The following is a 20,691-nucleotide window of genomic DNA, read 5'->3' on the forward strand; positions in this document are numbered from 1 at the left end:
CTGATGCCCCTGGTGGGGGCTACAGCCTGGCTCTTCCTTTGCACACACCAAACCTGTCACACGCAGGCCCTCTTCTGGCCTCTGGCCCAGGCAGAGGAGCTGAGGCCTCCTCCTGAGCCTGGGGTTGCTGGGCGGGATGGGCACGGCTGACTCAGAGTTGGCACATGTAGCCAGGTTCTGCCAGAAAAGAGGGCTGGGCCACTCCCTGCTCAGAGAAACCAGGCTGCTGCTCTGACCTGTGGGTCAGCGGCTCCCCAGGACTCTCCTCTCCTCCCGCCTGCCCCTCCCTCCCTCTCACAGGCTGGGAGGTCGTCTGTTTAATTACTTCTGCTGTGTGTAAGCCTGTGTGGTGTGTGTGACTGCGCCTGTGTGTTGAGGGGCTGGGAGGGCCTAGCAAAGGCTTTGCACTGAACCGCAGTTGCTGGATTCTGCTCCCTCTGCCCTTAAACAGCCAGGGCCCTCTGTGGGCCCATCCCTGGCCAGATGCCTAGATTACCCTCCTAAAACCCAGCTCTCAGTAAGTTACCTCTGCAGGATTCCCTGAGATCCTGGTGACTCAGTGGGCTTTCAGCAGGCACAGAGGGGCCACGCGTGCCCAGAGACGAGTTATCTTATGGGGGGGGGGGTTCAGGCATCTCCCCACCCCCGGCTGACCATCCTGTCTCTGATGTGTGTGTGAGGGGGGGTGTGGGGAGGGGGTTCCTGGGATGACTGGAGACAGGTGAGACATAGTGTCAGGGCTGATGCCCACCTTCAGTCACTTCCCTTCACCCCTCCACCCCTACCCTCTCTAGAGGCCTGGGGAGGGCGGAGGATCAACCCAAGAATGCCAACTTTCCAGCTGTGCTTCAGAGCCAGCCCTGCCCAATCCCTCCCCCAGAAAAGCAAACCTAGATGAGCTCGGGTCAGTGAGGTGTAGCTGCAGCAGAGGGAGCCGAGCGAGGGAGAGGGGAATGAGAGAGGCCAGAGAAGAAATGGGGCCCAAGTCCTGCTGGGCCTTCTAAGGGCTTCCACGTTGACTCTGGGGGAAATGGGGAGCCCTTGAAAGGCTTCAAGTCAAGGAGGGACATGATCTGACTCATGGGTTGTTTTTTTATTTTTAATTTATTTTTATTTAAAAAAAATTTTTATTGGAGTATAGTTGATTTACAATATTGTGTTAGTTTCAGGCGTACAACACAGTGAATCAGTTTTACATATACATGTATCCACTCTTTTTTAGATTCTTTTCCCATATAGGTCATTACAGAGTATTGAGTAGAGTTCCCTGTGCTATACAGTAGGTCCTTATTAGTTATCTATTTTATATATAGTAGTGTATATATGTTAATCCCAATCTCCCAATTTATCCCTCTCCCCGCCTTTCCCCCCTGGTAACCATAAGTTTGTTTTGTTTTGTTTATATAAGTTTGTTTTTTACATCTGTGATTCTATTTCTGTTTTGTAAATAAGTCCATTTGTACCATTTTTTTAGATTCCTTTTTTGGTTATTTTTTTATTTTTATTTTTTTTGGCCGTGCCGCATAGCTTGTGGGATCTTAGTTCCCCCGACCAGGGATCGATTGGGCCCCCTGCAGTGGAAGCGCAGAATTCCTAATCACTGGACCACCAGGGAATTCCCTGCTCTTGCTTTAAAAGAATCACTCTGGTTGCTGGAAGTGGGGGGGTATCATGGAGGGACAGGGCTGAAGCAGGGAGTCCAAGGAAGGGGCTTTTGTAATAATTCAGGTGAGAGTGGACGGTGGGTCAGACCCTGGTGGTGGGAGTGGAGGTCATGAGAAGTGGGAAGATTCTGGATACATTTTGATGGGAGAGCCAGCAGGATTGACCAGTGGGGGCTGTGAAAGAAAGAGAAGAGCCAGAGGTGACTCTAGGGTTTTGGCCTGGACCACTGGAAGCAGGGGTTCCCAGAAGCTGAAATGGGGAAGGGTAAGGAAGAGCGGGAGCTCTGTTGTGGACACATTATGTTTGAGGTGCCTTCAGACAGCCAAGGTGAGATGTCAAGTATTGATACAGGATGGATGTACAAGTCTGGAGTTTTAGAGGGAGATGTGGGCTTGGGCTAAAATTTGGGATATGGTTCAAAGCATGTTGAAAATGTCCATAAGCCCTCACACAATGCTAGTGGGAGTCTACTCTGGGATAATCTTTCTGGGAGGTAATTTGGCAATATCTCAAATATTTAAATGTACATATGCTTTGGCCAAGCAATTTTAATTCTGTATCATCTGTGTATTTTGTACAGAAACATTATACAAGTTGAAGTTCACTAGCAGGGACCTGGTTAAATAACTTATGGTATTTCCATTACACTGGGTTCTCCTGCATCTGTTAAACAAAAACGAAAACAAAACAAAAAACAAAATCAGTCCTCTTTGAGTTGCTGTGAAAAAAAAGCAAGTTGTAGGATAATATATATAATGCATACTATAATACCACTGGCGCTTTTTAAAAATTAAAAAAAACTTTGTAGATATTTGTATTTGTATAGGCAGAAACAATAGCTAGAAGGATATAGAAATAATCCAAGGAAAGAGATTGAGAGGAAGATACTTTTTATTTTTTATGTATTATTTGAATTTTTTACCATAATGATGTATAACTTTTGAAATTTAAAAGTAAAAAAAAAATTTCTATTGAAGTATAGTTGATTTACAATGTTATGTTAATTTCTGCTGTACAGCAAATTGATTCAGTTATGTGCGTATATACATTCTTTTGTGTATTCTTTTCCATTATGGTTTATCACAGGTTATTGAATATAGTTCTCTGTGCTATATAGTAGGACCTTGTTGTTTACCCATTTTTTTTTAATATTTATTATTATTTTTTTATTTGGTTGCACCGGGTCTTAGTTGCGGAAAGCGGGCTCCTTATTTGCGGCTCTCAGGCTCCTTTGTTGTGGCATGCGAACTCTCAGTTGCAGCATGCATGTGGGATCCAGTTCCCTGACCAGGGATCGAACCCGGGCCCCCTGCATTGGGAGCGCAGAGTCTTAACCACCGCGCCACCAGGGAAGTCCCTGTTTATCCATTCTATACATAATAGTTTGCATCTGCTAACCCCCTAACTCCCAATCCATCCCTCTCCTACCCCTGCCCTATTCAGATAAGTTCATTTGTGTCATATTTTAGATTCCACATACAAGTGATATCATATGGTATTTGTCTTTCTCTTTCTGACTTTAAAAGTAAAAAAATTTAAAAGGCCAAAAATGTGTGTGGGAACCCAGAGATAAACAAAACACAAATTCTGGTTGGCAGAGCAGGTTATAAAATGAAGAAGGCAGCTCAGGAAATTCCCTTTATGCTGACAAAGTCCTCATAGGTGAGGGGACTGGGGCCCTTTGTTACTGGTGCCCGGTTGGAACCATTCATTTATTCAGTTAGTCACAGAGCAAACAGAAAGTGGTTGCTGGGCACAGCGGAATCAGGGATGAAGCCAGCTTATCAGGCAGAGAGATACCAGGAGAAGAGGGAGACGATGGTGGAGGTGGGGAAGCACAGAGGAAAGCGGGGAGCGGGGTGGGGAGTGTGTCATTAAGAGGGAACAGGCAGCAGCAGATACCGCTGAAAAGTCAGGGAAGATGAGCACAGAGGGGGAACTGGAGCTTTGCTGAAGACCTTGGCCTGGACAGAGCCGGGGGAGCTGAAGCCAGAAGGTGGGAGGGTCACAGAAAAAGGGGAGGCCTCTCCCAGCCTGGGCCAGACTCTCTGTGTCCTTCTCTGAGGCTGTTTGGAGGCAGGATGGAGAGGCCAAAGGTGATGGTGAGAATCCATTGTCCTGTCGTTCCTTAGGGTAGGGAAGGGGGCCAGGGAGCCTGCACAAGACCACCTGGTTTGGGCAGGCCCCGTCCTAACTCTAGAGCAATGGAGGTCCCCAGACTGTTCTACTAGCTCCTTCCTGCCCCTTGGTGGTGGTGGGGTGGGTGGGCTCACATGCACGTGAGCAATTGGACAAACCAGCCCACTTGCCCAAGCTCCCTCCCCCTCCGCCCCCACCCACGCTACCCATTAGTGCACACGCCGGTCAGCAATGCGAGGAAGCCCTTAAAGAAGTGGCCTGCACAGGTCCTGTCAATGGGCTCACAATGTCTGGGCAGGCACGGGGCATGTCACGTTGACCTTGTGGCCTCCTTACTCTGGAGAGGGTGTGGCTTGAGGAGAGTCAGAGTGGGATCCTCTCAAGTACACAATCCAGAACAGGGGCCCTGGCTTCCCAGCCCTGAGGATGGAAGAGATACCGGGAAGTAGAGATGAGGGAACCAGGCCCAACCACGAGAAGCGGAAGTGGCTCAGGTCTGCAGGCAAGCATCCTGGGCCTCATCTCAGGAAGTGGGTTTGAGGCTGTAGGGCACACAGACTCACCCCGGCAGTAAAAAGAGGATGGTTGTACCACCTGTGAGCAGAAGCCACGCTCTGGCAAGGATGGCAGTCACTGTGATGTCAAGCTGCTGCCTTGGACAAGTGCAGGCCTCTCCCCATCTCAGTGGATGATCTCATCACCCACCTGGTCCCACACACAGGATATGTGGCAGTCATTCTTGGCCCCTTTTCTCTCTCACTCCCATTATCCATCAGCGAGTCTTGTCAATTCTACCTTTTAGCTCCATCTCCAATCAGTTCCTCTCACTTGAATCCCAGCGCCCTTCACCTCTTTCCTAACCCCTGCGGGAGTTTCCCAATTGAGCACCCTGATGCCTCTTGCCTCCCCCCAGTCTGCTGTCTCACAGCAACAAGAGTGATCTCAGTAGAACATACAGCTGACCACCACACACCCAGCTTCAGACCCTTGATGGCCCTCCTACTGTCCTCAGAATGAAGTTTAAATTCCTTAATGTTGCCTACAAACCCATTTATGATCTGGCCCTTGCCTAGAAGTTTCCTCAACTCCCTGAGTTCCACCCCTGAACTTCTTTCATTTCCTCCCATTTCCCAGCTTTAGCACAATGGGGTCCCTCTGCATGGAGTGCCATTTTTCTTTCTCCCCTGGCTTACTCCTACTCATTTTTTTTTTTCACTTAAAAAATGGAAGTATAATTTATATACAGTGAAATTCACCCTTTATGGTGTACAGTTCTGTGAGTTTCGACAAATCCATACAGTTTTGTGACCACCACCACAATCAAGATGTAGAACAGTTCCATCACCCCAAGAAATTCCCTCATGCTCCTTTGGAGCCAACACTAGCTCGCATCACCAGCTCCTGATAACCACTGTTGTGTTTTCCGGTTTGCATTTTCTATAAACGGATATCCTCTAAATGGAAGCATTCATTATGTATATGTAGCCCTTTGAGAATGGTTTCTTTTATCCAGCATAATGCATTTGACATTCATCTATGCTGTCGTGTGTATCACTAGTCTGTTTCATCTTTATTGCTGAGAGTATGCTGTATATAGATGTACCACAATTTATTTATCTTTTTATCAGTAGAAAGGACATTTGGGTTTTTTCCAGTTTTTGGAGATTATGAATAAAGCTGATCACACAGGTCTTTGTAGGCACAAACGTTCTCATTTCACTTGGAATAACACCTAGTTGTGGGACTGATGTATGTGTTACTTTTTAAGAAACTGCCAAACTGTTTTTCAAAGCTGCTATACTGGTTTGTGTTCCTGTTGCGATACATGAGAAGTTGCTCTGCATCCTCACCCGCGCTCACGTGGTTTGTTCACCCGTTTGTTCGTTCATTCAACTTCTTGACATTCTACTAAGTGTGTAGTGGTATTGCACTGTAGTTTTGATTTCCACTTCCTTGATGGCTAATGACGGTGAGTCTATTCATTCTTCTAAACCTCTGCTTGGTCTTCACTTCTGCCAAAACCCCACTGTACTCGCTATCTCTGTAGACTGGTTAAGTTCCTGTCCTTTGTGGTTCCATGACAACAAACAGTTTCTCCACCTTGACCGTAGCCCACTAAACTGCAGTTGTTTTCCTGTTCTCGCCTTGCTCAACACTCTGGTCACACACACACACACACACACACACACACGGTTGTGAGCTCCGAAAGGGCGGAAGCTGCATCTTCCTTTGGTATCTCCAGCTCCTAGCACAGACCTGAAACAATCTTTATACAATAAATATTAAATGAACGAATTAATAAATGCTGAACAAATTAGAGAATGGGCAGGTGAAAGTAAATAGGAAGAAGCTTTTGCAATGAGACGGGCCTGGCTGTACCAATTAACTCTTTCTCTATCGGTCCGCACACTAAGCTCCTCTCAGTAAAGTCGACACTGCCGTACGAACGTTCACGAAGGTGACGACTCGACAGCACCCTTTAACAGACGCAAAGCGGAAGAGGCGGGTCGGAAGTAGAAGTGCGGCAGGGAGTTAGCGGCGTCTCAGTTGCCATGGAGACTGGAAGAGGAGAGCGGCAGTCCGCAGAGTCTGGGTCCTACGCCTTCGCTGGGGCGACGTGGACGCCAACTCCGCGTCCGACCCGGATCCGCAGCCCCAGCCAGTCCTCCCTCGCCTACTCCGAGTCTTTCTACCACGGCTTCGGTGGTCGGCCCCGCCGCGTCTCGCCGCTCACGCTCCGGCCGCTCCCCGAGCCGCACCTGCTGCGCCTGCGCCCCACCTCGCTGCGCACCCAAGACATCTCTTACTTGCTCACCGGCGTCTTTCGCAACTTGTATACCGCCGAGGTGATTGGCGAGGAGGTGAGTGAGAGTTTGATCAAGGCCCGCGGCAGCGAGGATGCTTGGCACGAGGAGTTCGTGGACCAGCTGCAGCAGGTAACACGGCCCCGGCGTCCCGCGCGCTTCTCCGCGTGCTCACCCGAGGCGCGGCGGCGTCACCGCGTCTGCGGCCGTGCGGGCGACCCAGGGCGCGACTCAGCCACTAGACAAGAGTCAGCCCCTGTTGGGTGCCGGGCACTGGGGATGCAGCTGGAAAAGAGCAGACCAAATCCATGCCGCCGTATATCCGACATTGTAGTGGGAGGACACTCTACACACGCGCCTAGGTGAATAGATACATTCTACACACATAACGGCATATATCTCCAGCACCTATCTTTATTTCCCTACACGCATACACACATTATATATTACATATATAAATGAAACGACGAGGCAGAAAGCTGAATAGTTGTTCCCCGGAGATGATAACGTCACGTCCGCTTTGGGGTGCCTGCCCTTGTGCCACAAACCACAATCTTTTTTTTTTAAACTTTGGGTTTTTATTTTTATTTATTTATTTATTTATTTATGGCTGTGTTGGGTCTTCGTTTCTGTGCGAGGGCTTTCTCTAGTTGCAGCAAGTGGGGACCACTCTTCATCGCGGCGCGCGGGCCTCTCATTATCGCGGCCTCTCTTGTTGCGGAGCACAGGCTCCAGACGCGCAGGCTCAGTAGTTGTGGCTCACGGGCCTAGTTGCTCCGCGGCATGTGGGGTCTTCCCAGACCAGGGCTCGAACCCGTGTCCCCTGCATTTGGCAGGCAGATTCTCAACCACTGCGCCACCATGGAAGCCCACAAACCACAATCTTATCGAGGCATTCATGCCCAGATTTTAGGAAGCATGCCTAGGCTCTAACAGCAACTCTGCTTCCTTATCTGTATAAGGAGGAAAGCAGCTGACTTGAGTCCTCTCTGCTGAGGCTGACTGCTAAACAGGCCATACTGCCCACAGCTCCCTTCAAGGAGTCTCAGCTGTGTGCTTTCAAGCAGCTGAGATCAACTCTGAAGGGGCTGACAGCTGGAGGCTCTCAGCTCACTATGCTCCCTGCAGCCAGGTAGCAAGTCCTTCCTTGAAGGGGGTCTGGGTGACACAACCCTTTGTCTGCCACAGGTGGTGTGTTAACTCATATTTGGTATTTCACAGTTTAGATGGCAGCTCTCTTTACTGTGAAGCCAGTAGTCAGGAGACGGGATTTCAGACTTGGCTCTGTAATTGACTTTACTGTGAAAGCTTTAAGCCATTTCCTTCTGTGGGTCTCAGAGTTCAGATCTGTCTGGTTAGACCAGATGGTCTCTGCAGTTCTGTGACTGTTCTGTGCTTCATGGGAAGCCCTGATGCTGGGGTGGGATTCAGTAAAGCTGTGTGATCTCACCATATTTCTGTACATCTGATCACCCACCTGCCAGATTCGGGAGCTCTATAAGCAGCGGCTGGATGAAGTTGAAATGTTGGAGAGACATATCATTCAGGCCCGCGCACGGGCCCTTGCGGAGAAAGAGCAGGCCATGCACCAGGCCGAAGTACAGGTCCTTGAGCCGTTCATCAAGATGCCTCCAGGTGTGTATGATGAGCTCCTCTATGCCCTTCACCATGACTCCCCAGTTGTTAATATATTACTGTGTTTGCTTCATTACCTCTCTAGTCTTTTTCTGAACATCTGGAGAGTGAGTTGCAGATATGTTGTTTCATTACCACAAAACACTCCAGTGTGCACGTCTCCAAAACAGGGACACTCGCCTACATAACCAGCACACAACCCCCTAAGCCAGGAAATCAGCAATGATGCAACGTTAACCTCCACTTCACAGATGGCATGCAGGTTTCACCTGCTGTCCCACAGTGTCCCTTTCTCCTCTTTGGTCGAGGATCCTGTCTAGGAAGTCATGTTACATGTCATTGTCATGTCTCATTTTCAGAATTTTCATTTGGCACAGTTCTTTGAACTTTTCCTGTCTTTCATGTTCTTGACCGTTGGGTTTTTCCCCAATTTTTAAAAATTATGGTAAACTACACATAACATAAAATTTGCCCTCTTAACCATTTTTAAGCATACAGTTCAGTGGTATTAAATACATTCATAATCTTGTACAAACATCGTCACCATCCATCTCCATAACTCTTTTCATCTTGTAAAACTGAAACTCTATGCCCATGAAACAATAACTTCCCATTCCCTGCCTTGCCCCAGCCCCTGGCAACCACCATTCTACTTTCTGTCTCTGTAATTTTTTTTTTTTAAGTTACCATTCTGACCATTTATTTAATTTAATTAATTTATTTATTTACTTTTGGCTGCGTTGGGTCTTTGTTGCTGCACGCAGGCTTTCTCTAGTTGCGGCGAGTGGGGGCTACTCCTCGTTGCGGTGCTTGGGCTTCTCATTGCGGTGGCTTTCTCGTTATGGAGCATGGGCCCTAGGCGTGCGGGCTTCAGTAGTTGTGGCACACAGGCTTCAGTAGTTGTGGCTCGCCAGCTCTAGAGCGCAGGCTCAGTAGTTGTAGTGCATGGGCTTAGTTGCTCCGCGGCGTGTGGGATCTTCCCAGACCAGGGCTCGAACCCGTGTCCCTTGCATTGACAGGCGGATTCTTAACCACTGCACCACCAAGGACGTCCCTATAATTTTTTTTCTTCATTTAAGATTTTTTTTTGATGTGGACCATTTTTAAAGTCTTTATTGAGTTTTTTACAATATTGCTTCTGTGTTATGTCTTGGTTATTTGGCTGAGAGGCATATGGGATCTCAGCTCCCCGACCAGGGATCAAACCTGCACCCCCTGCATTGGAAGGTGAAGTCTTAACCACTGGACTGCCAGGGAAGTCCCTTGTCTCTATAATTTTGACTACTCTAAGTACCTCATATAAGTGAAATCATGCAGTATTTGTCTTTTTGCAACTGGCTTATTTCACTTAGCATAATGTCCTCAGGGTTCATCCATGTTGTAGCCTATGTCAGAATTTCCTTCCTTATAGGCTGAATAATATTCCATTGTAGGTACATACCACATTTTGCTTTTCCATTCATCAGTTGATGAACTCTTGGGTTGCTTCCTGGTGTTAGCTGTTCTGAATAATGCTGCTCTGAACATGGTCATACAAATATCTCTTTGAGACCCTGCTTTCAGTTCTTTGGGGTTTATACCCAGAAGTGGAATTGCTAGATCTTATAGTAGTTCTATTTTTAATTTTTTGAGGAATCACCATACTGTTTTCCACAGTGCCTGTGTCATTTTTTCATTTCCACCAACAGTGCTCGAGGATTCCCATTTATCTACATCCTCACCAACGCTATTTTCTGGTTTTTCAGTGTGAGGTTTTTGTTTTTGGTTTTTGAGTGTAGCCATCCCGATGGGTGTGAGGTGATAGCTCACTGTGGTTCTGATTTGCATTTCCCTGATTATTAGTGATGTTGAGTGTCTTTTCATATGCTTATTTGCCATTTGTGTATCTTCTTTGGAGAAATATCTATTCAGGCCCATTTTTAAAAAAAATTTTACTGGGGTATAGTTGATTTACAATGTTGTGTTAGTTTCAGGTGTACAACAAAATGAATCTGTTATACATATACATATATCCACTCTTTTGTAGATTCTTTTCCCATATAGGCCATTACAGAGTATTAGTAGAGTTCCCCATGCTATACAGTAGGTCCTTATTAGTTATCTATTTTATATATAGTAGTGTGTATATGTCAATCCCAATCTCCCACTTTATCCCTCTCCCCTTACCCCCCAGTAACCATAAGTTTATTTCCTATATCTGTAACTCTATTTCTGTTTTGTAGATAAGTTCATTTGTAATCTTTTTTTAGATTCCACTTATAAATGATGTCATATGATATTTGTCTTTCGCTTTCTGACTTACTTCACTCAGTATGACAGTCTCTAGGTCCATCCACGTTGCTGCAAATAGCATTATTTTGTCCTTTTTAATGCCTGAGTAATATTCCATTGTATATATGTACCACATCTTCTTTATCCATTCCTCTGTTAATGGACATTTAGGCTGCTTCCATGTCCTGGCTATTGTAAATAGAGCTGCATTGAACATTGGGTGCGCGTATATTTTCGAATTATGGTTTTCTCTGGATATATGCCCAGGAGTGGGATTGCTGGATCATATGGTAGCTCTATTTTTAGTTTTTTAAGGAATCTCCATACTGTTCTTCATAGTGGCTGTACCAGTTTACATTCCCACTAACAGTGTAGGAGGGTTCCCTTTTCTCCACACCCTCTCCAGCATTTATTGTTTGTAGATTTTTTGATGATGGCCATTCTGACCAGCGTGAGGTGATACCTCATTATAGTTTTGATTTGTATTTCTATAATAGTTAGTGATGTTGAGCACCTTTTCATGTGCTTTTTAACCATCTGTATATTTTCTTTGGAGAAATGTCTGTTTAGATGTCCCACCCATTTTTTGATTGGGTTGTTTGCTTTTTTTGATATTGAGCTGCATAAACTGTTTGTATATTTTGGAGATTAATCCCTTGGCAGTTGCTTCATTTGCAAATGTTTTCTCCCATTCTGAGGGTTGTCTTCATTTTGTTTATGGTTTCCTTTGCTGTGCAAAAGCTTCTAAGTTTAATTAGGTCCCATTTGTTTATTTTTGTTCTTATTTTCATTACTCTAGGAGGTGGATCAAAAAGATCTTGCTGTGATTTGTGTCAAAGAGTGTTCTGTCTATGTTTTCCTCTAAGAGTTTTATAGTATCTGGCCTTACATTTAGGTCTCTAATCCATTTTGAGTTTATTTTTGTGTATGGTGTTAGGGTGTGTTTTAATTTCATTCTTTTACATGTAGCTGTCCATTTTTCCCAGTACCATTTATTGAAGAGACTGTCTTTTCTCCATTGTGTATTCTTGCCTCCTTTGTCCTAGATTAGATGACCATAGGTGCGTGGGTTTATCTCTGGATTTTCTATCCTGTTCCATTGATCTGTATTTGTTTTTGTGCCAGTACCATACTGTTTTGATGACTGTGGCTTTGTAGTATAGTATGAAGTCAGGGAGCCTGATTCCTCCAGCTCCATTTTTCTTTCTCAAAATTGCTTTGACTATTCATGGTCTTTTGTGTTTCCATACAAATTGTAAAGGTTTTTGTTCTAATTCTGTGAAAAATGCTGTTGGTAATTTGATAGGGATTGCATTGAATCTGTAGATTGCTTTGGGTAGTATAGTCATTTTGACAATATTGATTCCTCCAATCCAAGAACATGGTATATCTCTCCGTCTGTTTGTGTCATTTTAATTTCTTTCATCAGTATCTAATAGTTTTCTGAGTATAGTTCTTTTGCCTCCTTAGGTAGGTTTATTCCTAGGTATTTTATTCTTTTTTTTTGCCTGTGTCTGGGTCTTCATTGCTGTGCATGGGCTTTCTCTAATAGCAGCAAGTGGGGGCTACTCTTCATTGCAGTGCACAGGCTTCTCATTGTGGTGGCTTCTCTTGTTGCAGAGCACAGGCTCTAGGTGTGAGGGCTTCAGTAGTTGCAACACACGGGCTCAGTAGTTGCGGCACATGGGCCCTAGAGCGTGCAGGCTTCAGTAGTTGTGGTGCATGGGCTCTAGAGGGCAGGCTCAGTAGTCGTGGCACACAAGTTTAGTTGCTCTGCAGCATGTGGGATCTTCCCAGACCAGGGATCAAACCTGTGTCCCCTGCATTGGCACGCGTAATCTTAACCACTGTACCATCAGGGAAATCCCATATTCAAGCCCATTTTTAATCGATTGTTTTGTTGGTGTTGAGTTTTAGTAATTCTCTATATATCCTGGTTATTAATCCCTTATCAGATACATGATTTGCAAATATTTTCTCTTGTTCTGTGGGTTGCATTTTTACTCTGTTGGTAGTGTCTTTTGATGCACAATTTTTAATTTTCATGAAGTTCAATTTGTCTGTTTTTATTTTGTTGCCTGTGCCTTTGGTGTCATATCCAAGAAATCATTGCCAAATACAGTGAAATCACTGCCAAATCCAATGTTGTGAAGTGTTGGCCCTGTATTTTCTCCTAAGAGTTTTATTGTTTTAGGTCTTGCATTTAGGTCTTTAATTAATTTTGAGTTAATTTTTTGTATATAGTATTACAAAAGGGTCCAACTTCATTCTTTTGTGTGAAGATATCCAGTTTTCCTAGCATTGCTTATTGAAAAGACTGTCCTTTCTCTATTGAATGGTCTTGACACTGTTGTCAAAAATCATTTGGCCGTATGTATGAGAGTTTATTTCTGGGCTTTCTGTTCTAGTCCATTGATTTCTATGTCCATCTTTATGCCAGTACTACGTTGTTCTTATTGTAGCTTTCTTATAAGCTTTGAAATTAGGAATTGTGAATCCTCCAGCTTTGTTCTTTTTCAAGATTGTTTTGGCTGTTGTTTTTGGCTGTTTGTTCCTTGAGATTCCATAATGAATTTTGGGATGGGTTTTACTATTTCTGTAACAAAAAAACATCCTTGGGATTTTGATAGAGATGTCATTGAATCTGTGTATTGATTTGGGTAGTATTGACATTTTAACAATATTAAGTCTTCTAATCCATGAACGTCTAATGTGTTTCCATTTATTTATGTCTTCTTTCATTTTTTTCAGCAATGTTTTGTACTTTGTATTGTACAAGTCTTTGATCTCCTTGGTTAACTCTCAAGTATTTTATTCTTTTTGATGCTATTATAAACGAGATTTTCATAATTGCCTTTTCAGATTGTTCATTTTTAGCATATAGAAGTGCATCTGATTTTTGTATGTTGACTTTATGTACTACTTAGCTGAATTCACTTGTTAGTTCTGACAGGTTTTTTTGTGCGTGTGAAATCTTTAGGGTTTTCTATATATAAGATCATATCACCTGCAAACAGTAATAATTTTGCTTCTTCCTTTCCAGTTTGGATGCCTTTTATTTCTTTTTCTTGCCTAATTGCTCTGATTAGAACTTCCAGTACTGTGGTGACTAGAAATGGTGAAAGCAGGCATTCTTGCCTTATTCCTGATCTTAGAGGAAAAGCTTTAAGTCTTTCACCACTGAGTGTGATGTTTGCTGTGGGTTTTCATCTATGATTTTCATTATGTTGAAATAGTTTCCTTTTATTCTAGTTTTTTAGTGTTTTTTTAATCATGAAAGGGTGCTGAATTTTTTCAAAAATTTTTCTGCATCAGTTGAAATGATCATGTGATTTTTTTCCCCTTTCATTCTGTTAATGTGGTGTATTACATTGACTAATTTTTTTTTTTTTTTAATTTACTTATTTATTTAGGCTGTGCAGGATCTTTAGTTGTGACATGCAGACTTGTTAGTTGCAGCATGCGGATCTTAGTTGCGGCATGTGGGATCTAGTTCCCTGACCAGGGACCGAACCTGGGCCCCCTGCATCGGGAGCGTGGAGTCTTACCCACTGGACCACCAGGGAAGTCCCTATTGACTAATTTTTGTATGTTGAACCATCCTTGCATTCCAGGAATAGATCTCACTTGGTCATGGTGAACTATCCTTTCAATATGCTGCTGAATTCAGTCTGCTAGTATTTTGTGAGGATTTTTGGATCAGTATTCATAAGGGATGTAGTTTTCTTGTAGTGTCTTTGTCTGGTTTTATATCAGGGTAATGCTGGCCTCTTGAATGAGATAAGAAGTGTTCCCTCCTTTTCAGTTTTTTGTGAAAATTTTGAGGATTGGTATTAATTCTTTAAATGTTTAGTAGAACTCACCAGTGAAGCCATGGGTTCAGGGCTTTTCTTTGTTGGGAAATTTTTGTTTTATTATTGATTCAGTCCCTTTACTAGTTATAAGTCAACTCAGATTTTCTGTTTTTTCATGATTTAGTCTTGGTAGGCTTAGTGTTTCTAGGAATTTGTCCATTTTATCTAGGTTATCCAGTGTGTTAGTGTACAGTTCCTGGTATTCACTTATAATCCTTTTTATTTCTGTAGAATCAGTAGTAATATCCCCACTTTCATTTCTGATTTTAGTCTTTTGAGTCTTCTCTCATTTTTCTTAGTTGATGTAGCTAAAGGTTTGTCAATTTTGTTGATCTTTTCAAAGAACCAACTTTTGGGTTTATTAATTTTCTCTACTGTTTTTCTGTTCTCTACTTTGTTAATCTGTGCTCTAATCTTTATTATTTCCTTCCTTCTTTCTGGTAGCTTTAGGTTTAGTTTGTTCTTTTTCTAGTTCCTTAAGTCCTAAAGTTAGGTTATTGATCTAAGATCTTTCTTGTTTTATGTAAGTGTTTATAGCTCTAAAATTCCTCCTTAGCATTGCTTTTGTGGTGTCCCATAAGTTTTGGTATGTTGTGTTTTCATTTTCATTTGTCTCTAAGTATTTTCTAATTTTCTTTGTGATTTCTTCTTTGGTTCATTGGTTATTTAAAAATCTGTTGCTTGAAGTTTTGGGACAGGTTTGGTTTTTTAATTTTCCAACCAAGTTGAGAGGCAAGTTGATCTTACAGAAAGCACTACTGCATGTAGTAACCATATGATTTTGAGCAAACCACATTATTTTTCTAGGTCTGTTTTCTCACCTACAAAATAAGGAGGTTGGACTCTCAGGGTGAATGGGTGAATTCAGGGTGAATGATAGTTGATCCTTGCTTTCATCACTTTCTAGCTCATCACCGTGCCTTTTTTCTTTCCTAAGAAAGACGTCACACCCCTTTCCTCTTCTCTTCTATTGTCCCTCCCTCCTTCCCTATCAAGGTCCAGGCAGAGCTGGAGATTAGGCTGAGATCCAGAGTTTCCCAGAGAGTAACAGAGTGGCTTAGAAAGGGAAGCCTGACTCTGGCCTCTTAATCCTGCATTTGGTGACTAAGGGGACTTAGGATGGTGACACTTCTCTTGCTGGGAGCATACATTTAGCCAGTTTTCATAGTGCCTAGAATTTGATGTCTATTTGCACAAGATTGTCTTTTCCTATTTTGGAGTGGTCAGACATTTTCTTTTTGTTCAGAATTATCAAGTTTTAGACAAACTTGCAAAACTGTGCTTTTATTAGGTGACTTTTTGAATAAACTCTTTGGTATTCTGGAAAAAAAAAGTGTGTTGCCTAGTTTCTACAATTTAGTGAATTTTCCAGTTTTCTTTCTGTTACTGATTTCTAAGTTTACCCTATTTTGGTTGGAGAGTATATGTTGTATGATATCTGTCTTTTCAAATCTACTGAGACTTAATTTATTGCCTAACATATGGTCTGAGAGATGTCTCATGTGCACTTGACAAGAATGTGTATGCTGCTGTTGTTTGGTAGAGTGTTCTATATGTGTCTATCAGATCTAGTTGTTCTATTGGATTAAGTCCTCTTTTCCTCACTTATCTTTTGTCTGGTTGTTCTATTACGATAAATGGGTATTGCAGTTTCCAACTATTATTGTAGAACTGTCTATTTATCCCTTCAAATCTGTCAATTTTTGCTTCTTTTTTTTTTTAATTTATTTATTTATTTTTGGCTGCATTGGGTCTTCGTTGCTGTGCGCGGGCTTTCTCTAGTTGCGGCAAGCGGGGGCTACTCTTCGTCATGGTGCACAGGCTTGTCATTGCGGTGGCTTCTCTTGTTGTGGAGCATGGGCTCTAGGCATGTGGGCTTCAGTAGTTGTGGCGCACGGACTTAGTTGCTTCGCAGCATGTGGGATCTTCCTCGACCAGGGCTTGAACCCATGTCCCCTGCATTGGCAGGTGGATTCTTTTTTTTTTTTTAACTTATTTAATTTATTTATTTATTTATCTTTGGCTGTGTTGGGTCTTCGTTTCTGTGCGAGGGCTTTCTCTAGTTGCGGCAAGCGGGGGCCACTCTTCATCACAGTGCACGGGCCTCTCACTATCGCGGCCTCTCTTGTTGCAGAGCACAGGTTCCAGATGCGCAGGCTCAGTAGTTGTGGCTCACGGGCCTAGTTGCTCCGCGGCATGTGGGATCTTCCCAGACCAGGGCTCGAACCCGTGTCCCCTGCATTAGCAGGCAGATTCTCAACCACTGCGCCACCAGGGAAGCCCCGGCAGGTGGATTCTTAACCACTGCGCCACCAGGGAAGCTGCTTCATTATTTTGATGGTCTGCCATTAGGTGTGTAAATGTTTATACTTATTGTATCTTCTTGCTCTGTTGAATCTTTTTTTAATATATAATGTCCTTCCTTGTTTCTTGTAATTTTTTTTTTTTAATAAATTCATTTATTTATTTTTGGCTGCGTTGGGTCTTCGTTGCTGTGTGCGGGCTTTCTCTAGTTGCGTTGAGCGGGGGCTACTCTTTGTTGCGGTGCATGGGCTTCTCATTGCGGTGGCTTCTCTTGTTGCGGAGCATGGGCTCTAGGCGTGTGGGCTTCCGTAGTTGTGGCACACGGGCTCAGTAGTGGTGGCTCGCAGGTGCTAGGGTGCAGGCTCAGTAGTTGTGGCGCACGGGCTTAGTTGCTCCATGGCATGTGGGGTCTTCTTGGACTAGGGCTTGAACCCGTGTCTCCTGCATTGGCAGGCAGATTCTTAACCACTGCACCACCAGGGAAGCCCCTTGTAACCTTTTTTGATTTAAAGTCTACTTTGTCTGATATTAGTATAGCCACTTCTGTTCTCTTCTTTTTTTTTTTTAATAAATTTATTTATTTATTTTTATTTTTGGCTGCATTGTGTCTTCGTTGCTGCCCATGGGCTTTCTCTAGTTGCAAAGAGCGGGGGCTACTCTTCGTTGTGGTGCGTGGGCTTCTCATTGCGGTGGCGTCTCTTGTTGCGGAGCACGGGCTCTAGGTGTGCAGGCTTCAGTAGTTTTGGTGCGTGGGCTCAGTAGTTGTGGCTCAGAGTCTCTAGAGCGCAGGCTCAGTAGCTGTGGAGCATGGGCTTAGTTGCTACGCGGCATGTGGGATCTTCCCGGACCAGGGCTCGAACCTGTGTCCCCTTCATTGGCAGGTGGATCCCTAACCACTGTGCCACCAGGGAAGTCCCTGTTCTCTTCTGGTTACTATTTGCATAGAATATCTTTTTTCATCTTTTCACTTTCAGTCTATCTGAGTCTTTGGATCTAAAGTGAGTCTCTTGTAGACAGCATCTAGTTGGATCATGTGTTTTTACCTATTCTGCCAATCTCTGTCTTTTGACTGGAGAGTTTAATCCATGTACATTTAAAGTAATTACTGATAAGGAGGAATTTCTGTCACTTTGCTATTTTTTTCCTATATGCCATGTATCTCTTTTGTCCCTCATCTCCTGCATTACTGTCTTCTTTTGTTATTTAGTCAATTTTTGTAGTGAAATGTTTAAATTCCTTTCTCGTTTCCTTTTGGGTATATTCTATAGCTATTTTCTTTGTGGTTACCATAGAGATGACATTTAACAACCAAAAATTATAACACTCTAATTTGAATTTATACCAGCTTAACTTCAATAACATACAAAACTCTTGTTTCTTTACATCTCCATCCCCACCCCTTTTGGTTGTTGATGTCAGAATATTACATCTTTATACATTGTGTGCCCAGAAATACCAACTAATGCATTAGTCTCTTAAATTATGTAGAAAACAAGACATGAAGTTACAAACCTAAGTTACTATACTAGCTTTTATAATAATCAGCTTTATATAATACTAGGTTTTAATAATACTAGCTTTTATTTTTACCTTTAATAGTTTTTTTTCCTTTAAATGTATAATATTAGTCTCTTAAATCATGTAGAAAACTTTTATGATTGTCCATGTATTTCCTTTGTTGAGATCTTTATTTCTCCATGTGTCTTGGAGTTACTGTCTAGTGTCCTTTCATTTCACGTTGCAGGACTCCCTTGAGCATTGCAGGGCAAGTTTAGTGGTAACAAATACCCTCAGCTTTTGTTTATCAAGAAATGTATTAATTTCTCCCTCACTTTTGTAGGACAGTTTTAGTGGATATAGGATTCTTGGTTAACAGTTTTTCCTTTTAGCACTTTGAATATATTGGCCCACTGCCTTCTGGCTTCCATAATTTCTGATGAGAAATCTGCTGATAACCTTATTGAGGATCCCTTGTATGTGACAAGTCACTTCTCTCTTGCTACTTTCAAGATGCTCTCTTTGTCTTTCAAATGTTTGATTACAACATGTAACATGAGTCTCTTTGAGTTCATCTTATAGTTCATTGAGCTTCTCGGATGTTTATAGTCATGTATTTCATCAAATTTGGGAAGTTTTCAGCTGTTATTTTTTCAGATATTCTCTCTGCCCCTTTTTCTCTCTCCTCCTTCTAGGACTCCCACAATGTGTGTTGTTCACTTTCTGGTGTCCCACAGCTTTCTTAAGCTGTCTTTACTTTTCTTCAATCTTTTTTCCCTTCTGTTCCTCAGACTCGGTCATTTCTATTTTTCTATCTGCAAGTTCACTGATTCTCTATTCTGCCTGCTCAAATCTGCTTTTGAATCCCTTTGATAGTGAATTTTTCATTTCAGTTAGTGTCCTTTTCAGGTCCAACATTTCTTTTTAGTTTCTTTATACGTTTTCTGTCTCTTTATTGGTATTTATATTTTTTGGTACATCGTTTTCTTGAGTTTCTCCACATGTTCTTTTAGTTCTGTGAGCATCTTTAAGACAGTTGTTCTAAAGCCTTTGTCTAGTATGTCTGCAATCAGGTCTTTTTCGAGGACAGTTTCTGTTGATTTAATTTTTTCCTTTGAACAAGGCATACTTTCCCGTTTCTTTGTATGTTTTTGATTTGTTGTTGTTGTTGTTGTTAGAAACTGGGCATTGAATCTAATAGTGTTGTAACTCTGGCAATCAGATTCTCTCCCTGCCCCAGAGTTTGCTGTTTTTTGTAATTATTTTTTGGTTTTGTTTTTTTAATTACTGTAGGCTGTCTGTGCTGAGGGTCAGCCTGAGATGTAATCTTAAGGTCTTCTAGGTCTTTTCTGAACCCTTCTCTGGGTATGTGTGGTCATGTTCTAATATTCCCCTGATCTGCAGTTGTTTTTGAACGTCTTCGTCTTTAATATCTGGCTTCCAAAAGGGGGAAAAGAGAAAGATGAAGGGGGGGTCCTGGCCCTTTAAATTCCCTGGAAGTCGGCTGGTGTTGAGGCTTTCCATTAACACTGCAGCCAAAGAGGAAGGTAATGCTGTGCCTCTTTGTCGAGGCAAACCCTCCCCCAGCTTTCTTAATCTTCAAGCAAGTTCCCCATCACCCACTTTCCTGAAAATCCCAGCAACAAAGCTGCCCTCAGGCCCCTGATCAACCAGCCAAGCCATTCACCACTACTGTCCAGAACTCCATGTGTACTCGACCTCAGGCCACTTCTGCCATACAAAGTAAACGATTAAGTGTGATGCTCAAGGCTCTAGCCCGGGAAAGATTTCCCTACGTGGTGTCCTTTAGGGCCACGCCTGAGTAAGGCTGTAATACAGCAGCAGCCCATTTACAGCTAACCCCAGTGTATCATGCTGACCCATCTCTGGACCAGACTGGGTTGCTGTTTTTAACTTTGATTTACAGAGAATTTAAAATATACACCTAAGTAAATAGAATAGTATATGAACTCCCATTTACCCCTAACTCAGGCTTAACCATGGCCATTTCTGTCCCACCTATTTCCCCCCTCATGATATTTTAAACAAGTTGCATACCTTATATAATTCCACTGTAAATATTTTAGTATGTATCACTAAAAGATAAGAAATGCTTTTGAAAAATAATGACAACATTATTATTACACTTGAAAATAGCAATAATACCTTAATATCAAATATCCAGGAAGTGTTCAAAATCAGACCTGAGTTTTTGTTCCTGTCAGTTGATCTTCGAAACTTTCCCATGAAGCCATAGGTATGAGTTGAGGGAAAAGCACAGGAGTAAAGGACATAGACAGTCTGGACCACCAGTTGATGTAATTAGCATGTGTCTTTTGGATCTGCTCAGGCCTAATCCCAAATATGCCATTTTCCCATTGTACAATGGATTGCTACCGTGCCCTCCCAATCTTATGACTCAGTGGATCTGATAATACCCAGTCAAGATGAGTAGCTCTGGATGAATAGTCACTCGATGTCCCATAGTCAGTGCTGGGTCTATGCTCAAGCCCTATAGCCCA

General features: G+C 43.0%; 1 protein-coding gene across 1 annotated transcript in view; it reads left to right on the forward strand.

Annotated features, from left to right (window-relative positions):
* Positions 1 to 20,691, forward strand: part of DLEC1 (DLEC1 cilia and flagella associated protein) — a 101,594-nt gene that overhangs the window by 6,450 nt on the left and 74,453 nt on the right. Inside the window, 2 exon segments of the mRNA XM_082412715.1 lie at positions 6,219 to 6,740; positions 8,093 to 8,243. Of these exon segments, the coding sequence (XP_082268841.1) occupies positions 6,357 to 6,740; positions 8,093 to 8,243 (535 nt within the window). The 5' untranslated portion in view covers positions 6,219 to 6,356.

The sequence above is a fragment of the Balaenoptera physalus genome (genome assembly GCF_965194825.1).
Source record: "Balaenoptera physalus genome assembly, chromosome: 11".
Classification (NCBI taxonomy): domain Eukaryota; kingdom Metazoa; phylum Chordata; class Mammalia; order Artiodactyla; family Balaenopteridae; genus Balaenoptera; species Balaenoptera physalus.